Source organism: Tauraco erythrolophus, chromosome 1 (assembly GCF_009769465.1).
Source record: "Tauraco erythrolophus isolate bTauEry1 chromosome 1, bTauEry1.pri, whole genome shotgun sequence".
NCBI classification, from domain to species: Eukaryota; Metazoa; Chordata; class Aves; order Musophagiformes; family Musophagidae; genus Tauraco; species Tauraco erythrolophus.
Window position 1 is genome coordinate 48,684,444 of NC_141465.1, and position 13,141 is coordinate 48,697,584.

At 45.6% G+C, this 13,141-nt stretch overlaps 1 protein-coding gene across 1 annotated transcript in view; it reads right to left on the bottom strand.

The window, feature by feature from the left end:
- Nucleotides 1-4,652: 4,652 nt before the first annotated feature.
- PPEF1 (protein phosphatase with EF-hand domain 1) overlaps nt 4,653-13,141 on the bottom strand; it is a 29,704-nt gene continuing 21,215 nt past the window's right edge. Inside the window, exons 9-16 of the mRNA XM_009980537.2 lie at nt 12,857-13,006; nt 10,546-10,746; nt 8,915-9,100; nt 8,143-8,285; nt 7,415-7,521; nt 6,253-6,416; nt 5,328-5,412; nt 4,653-4,846 (exon numbers count right to left, since the gene is read on the bottom strand). Of these exons, the coding sequence (XP_009978839.1) occupies nt 4,653-4,846; nt 5,328-5,412; nt 6,253-6,416; nt 7,415-7,521; nt 8,143-8,285; nt 8,915-9,100; nt 10,546-10,746; nt 12,857-13,006 (1,230 nt within the window). The remainder of the gene's footprint in view (nt 4,847-5,327; nt 5,413-6,252; nt 6,417-7,414; nt 7,522-8,142; nt 8,286-8,914; nt 9,101-10,545; nt 10,747-12,856; nt 13,007-13,141) is intronic.

Sequence of the window (13,141 nt, forward strand, 5' to 3'; positions counted from 1 at the left end):
CATAACTATGCCATTTTTACAGTATTTGAAAATTCAGGTGTGGGTTTTTTTGGTAACAATAGTACGTGGTGCTTTTGAGAATGAGGTTTTTTGTTCCAGTTGTATACAGATGCCTGAAATATCTTGATGAAAGGAGGGAAGTAAAGCCCTGTCCCACTTGCCAGTCACCAGCACCCGTGGTCGCGGGGAGGCTAAGCTCCCGATGGCAGTGCCACTCCACCTGCCGTCCCTCTACAGGGCTGCTGCTGCTGCTGTAACGTCTGGATGCTGGCTCGAGACCGAAGCTGTGGGAGGCGATTTCATGTTTTTGCAAAGACCAGGAGAGTTTGGTGGTCCAAGGGCTCCTCAGACTGGATGCTCTGAGAGAGGCACGTACAGTATTAACCACCGTGAAAACTGTGGGCCTGTTGTGGGGCTAGTATAAAGGTACAGTTCAGGTGCAATTAGCGCTTTGATGTAGAAGTCATTTTATTGGCCTGGTGCCTGTTTTGCAGAGTTCTGCCTTCATTATGGTGGTGGTTGTGTGTGTTTTTTTTCCTTTTCATACATATTGTGAGAGATCACTTAGCTTGTTTCCTGGTAAATGAGAGTAAAATCCTTTGTCTAGTTTAAGCTGACAGATGTGACAGTGCCGAGTGTGAGCAAACAAGAGCCTGTGTGATGGTTTCTTGTTCCATCCAGCTTCATCCGAAAAGTCGTTAGTAGCAGTTACTTTTGCTTTTGTTGTTGAAGCATAGGTTGTGAGAGGTGCAAGATGATTTTCCCTCAGGCTCTTAATTTATTTAATTATTTTTTTTACCTGCAGTGTGAGCTTGTTTTCAGAAAGAAGAAGGGTGGTGTAGTTGGTTTTACCTGCAGCTGCATTGAAGTCTAAAGCAATTGAGCCCATGGCCAAACACACCTCAAGACCCCTTAACGCTCTTTTTTAATGGGGGTATCACTTGTATCTTTGATTTGAAATTCATAGTCTGACCTAGATTCTGGTGTATGCCTGATGTCATGATCAATTATCACATGGAATGCAGGCACTTGGAAAGTATTTTTGTGGTAATTCGAAGAGTTTGGGTAGCTGGTGGTGAAGGGTGGGATTCTGAAAGGCAAGGCCGATGGAAAGGAAACTCATGTTACCTCCAGGCTGGGCACGGCTGCAGCTTGCCCCTGCGTTACTGCTCAGACCGAAGAACCGTTCTCACTGGTGAGCTGCATTGTAGTGCAAACCTGATTAAGCAAATTAGGTTTTATAGAGACCGCCCTGCTTTGCTGAGGACCCACCTGCGTGTGTGCTAAGCTGTCGCAAAGCAGAGCCAGCATGGGCCATGGTGAGGGTGTGCTGCCAGTTAAAGTACGTGACAACTTTGCAGTTCGTGCGGGGCTGAGCTGTTGGCAGAGGCTCACCTTGGCTGTCAGCCTTCCCAGGGGAGACAGCAGAGGGTGACACGGCCAACGCCAAGTCCCTGGAAACTCATTTATGGAAAGAAGGCAAAGGCGAACAGGCACATCCTGTGCCTCAGAAATAAAGGCATTAATGAATAAAATAGACTGACTTGAGACCTGGTCCTTCCAGTCTGACGGGCACTGCTGCCCTAAGCACTTTGCAGCTGTGGGGAGAAGCACCTGCGCAGCTGTGGGGGGAGCCAGGCATCCCTGCGGACGGAAACGGGGCTGGTCACAGGCACTGGCCGGAATAATCAGCTGTGTCCAGCTCAGAGCACATACCGCGTGCTGGACCCATTCCGGCTCCCCCAGGCCAGCGCCCTCCCTGCTCACAGCTGCATGGCTCTTTCCTTCTCCCTGCTGCCGTGCAAGGGACACGAGTTGTCGAACTAGACAGATCAAAAGCGGCATTAATCGCCCTCGGCTTCTGCTCCTACAAGTGGATGGGAAAACTTAATTGTTGGGATGCAGAATTTGTCTGGCTTCTGTCATGCTAGTTGTGGTCTCCTTGCTCAGGGAAAGAGCCCTGCTTGTTCCTGGGAGACAAAGGTGAGCTGTGCAGTCCCTAGCAGCCCTAAAGAGGGGTGCTTACTTTCCATGGCGGGTTGGGAAGCACCTGGGCTGCACCCTGTGGGCACGGGGCACTGCAGGACTGTGTCACCCCTCCAGCAGCAGCCAAGGGTGTGAGTGACATGGGAGCATGGGTCAGGCCAGGCCCAACGTTGGGCACTTTCTGATGTGAGCCGGAGGTCGGAGCAGAGTCATCAGAAAGTGGGAGAAAGAGAGGTGCTGCCAGCGGTGCCATCTGTACTTGGAGGGCAAGAGCTTGGGTGCTCGGCTGCAGGCTGATTCAGTCCCTGCTCAAAGGACCACTCACAGCTGTAATATTAGAGTAGCCACTGCACAAAATTGTGGAATAAAAATAAGTTTGGGGATGGGAGTTATGGAAGAAGAGGATCAGCTCGAACAGTTTGGATTTAAGTACAAGTAGCCAGGCTCTTTCTCAGTCCCAGTTTTAGTCTGGAGTGACTTTTATTCCTGGCATTAGACGTTTCACAGTTACTCCCCCCTGCCACCCCCGTTTCTTCTGTTGGGGGTAAGGGGCTCTTGTGTGCCGCTAGCAGCTGACGGGCAGGCGTTCTTCTTTTTCGGCTCGATGACTCAGTCCTCTCACACTTCTGCACTGCATCCCTGAGAGCCTCTTCTCGCCGCCTGCTGAGGGAGGCACTGCATTGCACCTTTACCTTTACACCTCTGCTCAGGAAGTGATCCCTCAAGGTGAGCATCCTTCAGCTTCGTGCTAGGGTAGCTTCAGGAGCATGGCAGTAGAGGGGGACACTGAAGCTGGAGGCTGTCAGCCATGTTTCTGAGCTCCCACGTCTTGCTGCACACCCTAGTTTTGTTCCCTCTTCTGGAGGGGTGGTGGTGGCAGAAGAGGACTTCAGAACCGCACTGTCCCATTCTATCTTGTCGCTTCACGCCCACAGCACGTAAAACGGCAGGAGGAAGCGAGATCCCCACATACACAGTGATGTTCATCCATCTTAGGTGGAACCTTTTTGTCACCCCACCGGAATGAGGTGGGACTGATCCTCACAGTCCATAGATCAGTCAGTGCATGCTAAACACAGACATTGGCTATTACCAACGCCATTAAAATTTTGCTGTAAATTTTGTTTGCACTATGAAAGATTTTCTTTCCCCTTCCCCTAGGCAATACAGATAAGTGTGTGCATGTTTATTCATAAATCTGTCAAATCACAAAATACTTCTGAAAAAGGGGTTTGTATTTAATTGTAGAAAATAAGATGTAAGAAATACCACAGCACCTTAAGCTTGGGCTGCTGTTACATTCTGTGATGATAAACTGGGAATGATTTTTTGTTGTTGTTGTTGTTTTGGTACTTTCAACGCTGTTATTAAATAAAAATGAGCTACTTTACTTAGCTTATCTTTCACTATTAAAATTTAAAGACAGGCTGGGCTGGAACCTTTTCCTACCCAAAAAGCACTTTGTGCACACTGTATTTACTAAGGCTGAATTAGGCAATACCGTTTTCAAAAAGCTCCTGACGTGGCTGAGCGCTTCGCTTTATGTCAGTGTGTTGCTTTCAGAGTGTAACGTGCAAGAGAATTAGGTCCAGCTCTCCCTGCTTGCCCCCACAGGAGCGGGTGAGGCGGTACTTGCAGGAGTGGGAATGTTGGCTTGCAGTTTGGGGTTTGGCAGGGAGGCACTGGACTCTTCCATCTTGCTGTCTTCCAAAAACTCGGTTTCAAAATTTCTCAGTTGCTAAAGAATTCATGCTTAACTATATGCAAGAATACTTAGGGTTGCTAAAGTCGTCCAGTTAATCTTCAGGAAAAGCATGTTGTACTCTATGTGTAGGATACCAAAATACAGGCAAAAAGATGCCACACTTACACATGACTGTGAAAGCTAAAGCTTTATTTTGTGATCTCTCGTATGTTACATTCACATGCCATGGCTTTAGCATGAAGGTGATGAGTTACGACTGTTCATTAGCTCCAAACCCCAACAAATGTCGGGAAAAGTAACCAGTGGCAAAGAGAAAATCTAGTGCAAGTGTAAATGCCTTTCAGTTGCAATCCTTTAAGCTGTGTCTGTAAACTTCACAGAGGATAGATGGCGACCTGGAATGTTTTAATTCCATTGCATCGTGCAAAGAGTAAGCTTAAATGCAGAAGTACCTCTTTTAACTAGATGGTTGTTCTTCTCTATTTTCTCTCCCGGGTTGGGCAGTCCCCAGCAGGCCTCTGTCCTGCCTGTTCTAGCCCCAGGGAGGGTCTGATATGTTCCTCGTGGCCCTCAGTGGTACGTCTCAGCTGTCGCTAAGACCTGCTGAAAGAAACGTACCCAAGTTTCTCCTCCCCCAGGGTTGTAGGTGCCACCTTGGCAGTGTTCACACACAGATTAGATTGATGGGGGGGATGCCACCATGGTAAGGTACTGATGCAGCAGTGACGCAGTCGTGCTATAAGCAGTGGGGTTTCATCTCTTCTGCCTCAGTGCTAGCAGGTACGTATCATCCAGACGGGACTAAATAAAGGCTTACGCAGTGACGCAATGCTGACGCAATGCTTACCATATCAAGCAGCCCATTTGCTGTTTGTCAGTCTAGAAGTTGGTTTCCCAGACTGCTTGTGACTAATGCCAGGAAGGTCAGCTTCCAAGACAGCCCACAAGAACTTCTGCCTTTTCATGAGTTTGTCTTTTTCTCTAGCCTACGAACCACGTGAAAGGCCTCTAAAAATTCATTGAAGTCAATATGGCCATCTCTGTTGTAGTCTATGCTGAGGACCAACTTGTCAAAGGATTCATCAGGTACATCAATGCCCAGGTGAGAAGTGAAGAGTTTCCACATCTGGCCAAACTCCTCGAGGGAAATCAGACCTAAAGGAGACAGGCAGCAGAGCGCTTTTTTCAGTGCTGTTGCCCCTTCCTGCGTACACACACATGCACAGTGCATGCACACCCCTTCGCTGCAAGGAAGTTACCTGCCTGCTGTGGCTTGAGTGTGTTTTGGGATTTTGCAACTGAAGCACATTTTTACTTCAGGTGATGATCTAATGGCATCAACGGTGGAATTGAGAAAGCAGTAAAACGGCGAGAGTGGAAGGGAGAAAAAGCCCCCCAAAAGAGTGAAGCCAGCACTGGAGATGGGCTGTGTGAGAATTTTTCCTCAAGTTAGGCTCTGTGCACTGTCCCTTATATATGGTTGCAGCCCGACTGCTAAAATTAGTCTTCACTAAACTGGAAAATGACATCACCTCTGGTTCCTCTCTATTTAAAATCCTTAAAGAGGAAACAGAGTGAGGGGAGGTAACTAGTGTAGGCTTCCTAGAGCTGGTACAGTGAAGTTACCTGGACTTACCTGAGTGATCTTTGTCAATGATGTTAAAGATGATCTCCAGATCCTTTCTGTATCTGCACAGTGTTTCTGCCAAAGCTGGCTGAACCTGAGTTTGAAATCCCATACAGGAAACCAGTCAGACCTTGGTTTGAGTTAGTCTAACCAGCAAAATACATACTATCCAAATCTATGTTCCCAGTTTAACTTCTCAAATGTTTAAAAAAAAAATTAAATCCTTAGGCAGGTTCCCTGGAATGATACTTTTTGCGTTGTCCTGAGGAATGATCAGCTAAAACCTGTCACTTTCAGATGGTGGGGCAGGGAGGGAAGGAGCCCTTCACACCTCCTACCTTCAGTAATTATTTGTGGAAATACAGATAATCTAGGGAAGAGGCTGTATGCCATGCGCTCGTACAAAACTTTCACTTTACATATGTGCATGGCTCCTTCTGCTTAGAAAAGTGATGGAGGCAGCTAAGTACCGAAGTCCTGTGCAGCCACTCGCTAACAACTGGACCCTGTAGAAGAGACCTCGGCTACCATTAAACATCTGAAAGTCCATCTACAAATGAGCCGCTCCTACAGGTGCCTGAATTGGCTCTGGAGCACATTTGAAAAGCTCATCTCAAAGAGCGAGGGTTGAGTGCTCTGGGTAGGATTTGCCGCATCTCCTCAGCTACGTTATCTAAACGCCCTTGACAGTCAACAGAAAGTAAGAAGCAGTTCTAGCATGTGATTCATCCAACCTATTTTAAGCACCTACCTTAGCAGGGAGTGATGATTCGTGCCCTAGCAGCGCTCATTTTCCTCCCGTGACTATAAAAGGAAGCTCAGCAACTAGTTCAGCTGTAGATGTCTACCTCATTGGCCAAACCACTGTCTTATGCCTCAAGTTGCACCAAAAGCTGTTCCTCCAAGATTTGCAAGGAGGCGTTTTCCTCCTTACCTCTTTTATAGGTTGACCTATTTTCAGATCATAAAAACACGACATGAAGTCAACTTCTCCATCTGGGTTCATCTGTGCTAACTGAGACCGCAGCATCCTCCAGGGCAGCTCCAGCTGTAGGACCGACTCCATTGCTGCAGCCCAGTCGTTGACAGAAATCGTGCCTGCCGGAAGGGGTCAGTTCATGGTTACAAGCGGTACATGACACAGCACACATTGGTCACCAGCGTGCCTTCTGCTGTTTTTAAGAACAGTTGCAAAACATAAACATTTTCTCCTAACCCTGGGATGAAAACCCTCATAACAATATGCAGTGGGGTTGGACTAGACATTTCCACAGGTCCCTTCCAACCTTAACAACTTCCTGGTGCTAGGATGATGTTCAGCACCTTTTAATGCATTTTGAGAAAACCAGATTATGCAATGAAGAGTACTTCAGATTTGAGCTGAGCTGCAACTAGAGAGACCTATGTCACTAAAACCCAACAAGACAGAAATATGTTAAACAGTTGTTCAGTGGCCAAAGTAACAGTATGATCCCTTATTGATTGCCCTTTTAGGGGCACCAATGATAACCCAGTGAAGTGAGAAGCCATCATGAGGAGAAATTGTATTTGTGCTAGAAATCACTAACTCCTTGCTCTTGCATAAAAGGTTCATGTGTCAACTTACCACTGACTTCTTCAGCTGATGACTGAGCGTGTGTCTCCTAGTGGCGTAGCCAGTCAATGTTACTCATGTATCTCCCAGACTCAGGAGGAGACCAGTTCGCCCTCACCTGAGACCACAATTCCCTGTCTGACAGCTAAAGACACTCCTAAGTGAAGGTGGTGACCTTGGGCTTCTGGAGCTGGATTTGCCTGCCCAAACTCTCTGCCCAACAACAAACACCTCCTTATCTGACCATGTGTTTCAATTGTTTTCTTCTACCTACTTAAAGCTTCATCCTCTCAAGTTGTTTTCTGGGGCTAAGCGCTTGCTAACACTTATCCTCCTCTCTGGTCAGGAAGAACATAAGATCAACCAGCCTCTGCTGTCCTCCGGCCTTACACTGGCAGGCAGGACTCCTCTCTGTGGAGTTTTTCCCCTCCACCCTCCCCCGCCACACACACACAGAAGGTGTTTTCCCCATAGTGGCAACTGGACAGAGAGGTAGTGTTACCTGTGCCGTTGAGGTCATACTGTGCAAAAGCACTAGTGAGTTCAGACCTGTGAGCATAAATCTTCTCTCGTAAAGACTTCAAGGCAGATGATTCAATCGTACCCACCCTAGGAGGAAAAAAATGCAGAGCAGATCATAACAAGATTTACATCCTTTAGCACTTTATGGTTTTCAACATTCATTATCAAATTCTTATATCCTTTAACAAGTTGTATGTTTAGGGTCACCTAAAGACAACACTGGGGCGGGGGGAAACAAAAACCAACAAAACAAAGCCCCGTAAGAAGAATCTGAATTTATGAGATAATCGAGTTTATGCAGGTAATTCTAAGCCGCTTTGCTTTAGTAAATCTGACCACAGTGCCAGACATGGCGAAGCTGTCATGATAAACTTTTTGGACTCAATTCGTAACAGGATTTGTCCAGATTAATGCTCCAGCCTTAAAGCAGACCTGACAAGACAGGCACAGGCCCTTTAGGAGTCCCTGGCAATTGTCTGTTCCAACCGCTTACCACATCTAATTACCTTTGGGAGTTTCTCAGGAAACCAAGTTACAGTACTTAGAACATGTTTTGTGCACTGTATTCATTTTTAAATTGTAAAACAGGAAAACAAGGAAGACTAAGGAAAACAGGTGCCTGTTCAATTATTCAATCAAACTATAGATCTGTGGTAGGTACTCACATGGCGAGCGAGTACACGCTCACCGCATACAACACAGCTTTACCTCTCCCGAAGATTCTGCCTGCGTGTGTCCTTGCTGACGCGATACTGTACAAACCGAGGAATCAGTTCAGGATTCAGTTTGATGTATGCTCCCCGGTTGCTCCCCTCTTCGTAATAGTTAGAGGCAGAAAATATAGTTATAACCTGAACACAGGGAACAAAGAAACTGGATTGGCCGAACAACTCTTCTTGAGACTGATTTCTGAAACTGGTCTGAGGAAAACATGCAGGTTATGAAATGAAGTGTCTGCTCATAAAACCAGAGGTCAACAGCTGTGTTGTTCACCAAATCGCTTGCACTTCTCGAGGCAGAGCTCCAGGCCTGTATTTTTGGTCTGTCACAGGAAGACTTCAGAGGGCAGTGTGATAGAACATACTGCTAAACAGGAACCCCCTGCTAAGACAGACCTGGTTTTCAGGACTCTCTCTGGCCTTCTGATACAGCAGGGCCGGAAGAGAAATGATGAAGTTAAAAGGCTTCTAGAGCCTTAGAGCATCTCTTGCACTGTATTTACACGTAACTCTCCTCAGGGATATATTGATATTTATTTGTTTTCACATGAGTAATAAGCCAGTCCCCACTCCCTGAAGCTGTAAAGAATTTTGTTTGTCAGAACTCCGTAATTCATTCTGACATCTATCTAGCACACAGTTCCCTCAAACCCACTTTAAAGAAGTCACTCTTTTTTTAAAATTAGCTTTGCAGACAAAGCTACTTTGCATGTGCCTGTGAAATTCCCAAAAGAATTCTGCTTTACATGGAAGCGTCTTACCTTCCCATCATGACTGATCTCATAACCTTCCCGCTTAAATTCATGAGACCTGATGAGCATCTTCAGATTATACCTTTCAAACAGCTTGGCTGTGACATCTGGGCCAAAGCAACAACCTCCTCCGCGACGCTTGTTTGGTGTACACCCATTTTGGCTTCTTGGATCACTCCAGAGAATGTCAAGGATCTGTAAACAGCAAACTCAAGCAAGTGAGGACTGGTAGTAGGTGAGGACTGACAGGCTGTGGCTGTCTAAAGTACTGGCCATGGCAAAAGCTCCACAGTACAGGGAGAAAACACACCTGAGCTAACAAGTAGGTCTTGTGTTTTCTTCCTTCCTTCTAGCTGGGCATTCTTTTGGGCTGAAGCTTTTCTACTTTTCTTAAGAAACATGATCTAAATATTGGATGAACTTTTTCAGATGAAATACTGTTTCAGAAATGTACCTCCTTTTACAGCTGAAGTTTCCAGACTCGGGTAGGTGCGTTAGGAATGGCACCTGGGCTATTTCAAAGAGAGCAATAGCTGCTGCCTTTGGCTGTAGGCGTGAGTGGTGGTTTCTGTTTCCCAGCACAGACCTGACAGATAACCACACGGGCTGGTGGTTTTACCTGAGCTAAGCTTGGGAGTGCCTGCTCTAAACACGACAAGAGTTGCCTTCGACTGTATTGTCTTGGGCTAGCTCGTGTTTCAAAACAAGATACTACAGACATGAGGATGAATTATCATGGATTAAAGTCACCTAACCTAATAACTCTAGTCAGTAGCAATCATTAGGCAAAATGTGTTTGTTTAAACCTCACTGGACAAGGTTCCCACGAACACATTCCACGTCATGTTTGTAAGTGTGGCTCAGCGGAGGCTTGGTTAGCTGGGGGAGTGTCAGATTTGAGGGGCTGCTTGTACCCGTTACATTAGTTTGTAGGTCAGGTGTCTCTTGGGAAATCACATTTTCAGAGACAGATTTGCTTCTCAAGAAGCAAAACAAAAGTGTGTGCCCCTTGAAGCAGCTGTCTGAAGAGAAGCTCAGAAAAATAAACTTATACACATCTCAATTTTAAGCTTCTAAATTGCTGTGTAAATTAAACCTTTTCAAATTGTCACAATTCATTAAATTACAGCATGACAAGAGCTCCACATTGCCTCTAATATTCAAGAAGAAATGAACAGCCAGAGGACAAAAAATTCCCACTCTTGAGTAATCAGCCTGTAGGTCTCAGGAGCTGGATGTTTTTGGACAGTATCAGCATTCAGCTGCCAAAATCACAGCCAAAAAAAGGTGTTCACTATCGCCGACGACAGCAAAGTCTGACCTATTTAAACTGACAACCACGTATGTGCCAACAGCTCCGACCACACGAGGGCACGCAAACACATCTCATACCGAGCGGCTTCCTCCTCCTAACGGCTCAAAAACCAAAACACCAGGTAAATTGTGCGGTATAAAATCACAAGTCTTTATTATTACCAAAAAGGACCCAAATAACTAATGGCTGGCTAGTATACTCCCAAGAATGATGGGTTTCTTACTAAGAGACAGTCCCCTCAGACCCAAACATACTGCCTGAACAGAGCGACCACCGGCGTTGTGCAGGGGGGGCTCGGTATCAGCCTGTCTTTGGTTTCACCTACTTGTTTCCATTCCTTCAGGGCGGGGTCTGGAGGCAAATTTGAGCCTGAAGGCTCAGTGGAACCCGATGAAGCGATGTGTTGTGTTTTCCCTGCAACATTCTGGTTGGCACTGTGTTTACTGGGTCTGGTTGTGGGAACTCTCTCCTTCACTTGGTCCTGTCTGTCTCTCACTGACGTCGGTGGCCGCATCAAAGATTTCAACTTGAGAAAAAAATAAAATTGAAAGAGTTACCAGAACATAAAGATGATACAGAGATGTCAGCTGAAAGGCACATCAGTTCCATTTCCGGTACTCAGTACTGAACTCCCATAATGTCCTGAACTCACTGGTTTGGTAGAAGCTGCAGGTGTTGGGCACTTGCAGAAATTTTGCTTTGTATCTATCAGTGGCCAGCCTCTTCAGAGCTGCTCTCGTATTCTTATCAAGACACACAAAGTGATTCCAAGCCACAGTCAACCACAAGCTCTCACTATACAGCAAGGTTGGTCTGGGCTTGGCATTTAAGTGCCCAGCTTCACTGGAGACTGGAAATATACGTGTATACTGTATTGAAGATGAAACAGCATTTCGTACTGCTCTGATAGAGTAGCATGCTGCTAGGTTAATTTCTCTAAAATAAATGGAATATCAGGAGGATAACAGTGAAATTTTTGAAGTATTACATCAAGCCCTTTTATTGTTAAATCAGCCTCCTCCAATATACATAGGCATTTGCTTTTTTGGAGCTGTGTGCTATGGCTCCACGAATGCCCATTAATACAGACTCTTCTCCAGGGAGTATCTTTTCTTTTCATTTGAATTTTTCTCATACTAGCTCATTTTTTGAAAAAAAAGGAAACAACAAAAAAATACCACCAAAAACCAACAGCACCCACCCCACCGCCACCGCCTAAATTCAATTCTTTAACAAAGAAAAGGACCGATGCAAAACAAAATGCACACCACTGGGTTATTCGCCAGTGCACTGACCAGTAATTGAGACATGTCAGTTGCCAGCTGTACCAATTAAAATACATCAGTTGGCCTTGAGCGATATTGCCCCGAGTTGTGGCCCACACGTCTCATTAGCAACGCTCTCCTGGGGCAGCAACTTTGACCTGTTAATTCTGCATTTCACAGATGTTGCATCAGTAGCACGCTGAGCCCAGCCTTGGTGACAGCGTGGGCAGAACTCAGCTCACAGTTAGGACACCTACATCTGTAGTTAGGCACTCAGTTTTGGTGTACAGTGGGACAGCCAACAGAGCCTAGACTCCGATGACCAGAAGCATTCATTGCCCTTTTTCTTATCTTTAAGGAACAGAGATACACCTAACTGTCTGGTAAAGCATTTATTTCTGTATTAGAAAACATGAGTATGAGAGAAATTCCACAGACATTGATGAGAAGCTACACAAGGTTGCTTAAACACAGGTATCTTGTGCCATCTGGGATGTTCTACCATGTCTGTGCATTAGTGTGAGGTGGGCAGATATGAACCAGATGTAAAGGAGACCTGCAAAGAAGACTTTCGCAGATGCCAGAGGGGACATCCCTCCGCTACAGGATGCTTCCACAAACAGCACTGGAGGCCTATGTCTGAGCAATTACAAGATCTGGATCTCCACAAGATCTGCTGGATCTTCATTGATTATAAGGAATCTAAGCACCCTGCTCACAAGTAGACATCTCAATTTAATTGTCCAAATCCCACACCATTTTCCAGTGATTTGAAAGAGCTGTGTTTGCTCACCATTCCATAAAATAAATTCAAAAAAAGATGTTTCTATAGTTTAAATCCGTGAAAAGTAGTAGTTTCTGTCTTCTCAAGACCAGGTGCTGAAGTTTGATCCTGCTGGAAAGGCTCTCCCACATGCGCAAAGCTCAGCTGCTGCCAAAGGAGTGCCTCACAGGTGAACTTCCCCCACACAACAGATGGCAGAACTACAGCCCCAGGACAAAACGCAGAGCTAAAAAGACGTGGCTAGATTGATTTCCAAAGTGTTTAGAAATGCCTGAGAATTAAGTACTTTTCATACTTTCTGGCTAATGCGTCATCACTGTGGGGAAAGGAGGTATCTGAAGTGTTTTTAGCTATTTTAAGGTCAAAAGACCCATGTTATTTTACAGCAGCCAACAATTGGCTCCCAACACCTACTGAAACCTTCCTTCCTAAACACTGATTCAGAAGAAAAACAAGTCTCTTTTTTTCCTTATGTGCCTTAAACAGCAGCCATTTCCTTTCTTAATACAAACAACTTGATGTTAGCATTTCTACTGCTAAATTTTTAAAGAAAACAAAATCACCCCCACACGAACATGATCTCTTACCTTATTTCTCTCAAGTGCATTCAGGAAATCCAAATCTGTGGTGTCTGAAATCCCTCCGTGTAGGATAAGAACTTTGCTATCAATTATAGTGGCGAGGGGAAGCCAGCTAAAGACATCTCGCAGAAGACACAAAATCTGTTTCCCATGGTCCTGTAAAACATACTCTACATTAGATCCTATTGCCGGGACATTCCGTTGCTTCTAAGTTTGCGATTTTGCTGGTGTCTGCCACAGTTTGTACGAACAGCTCCATCCAGGTGACACCGTGAACTGCAACACTGACAA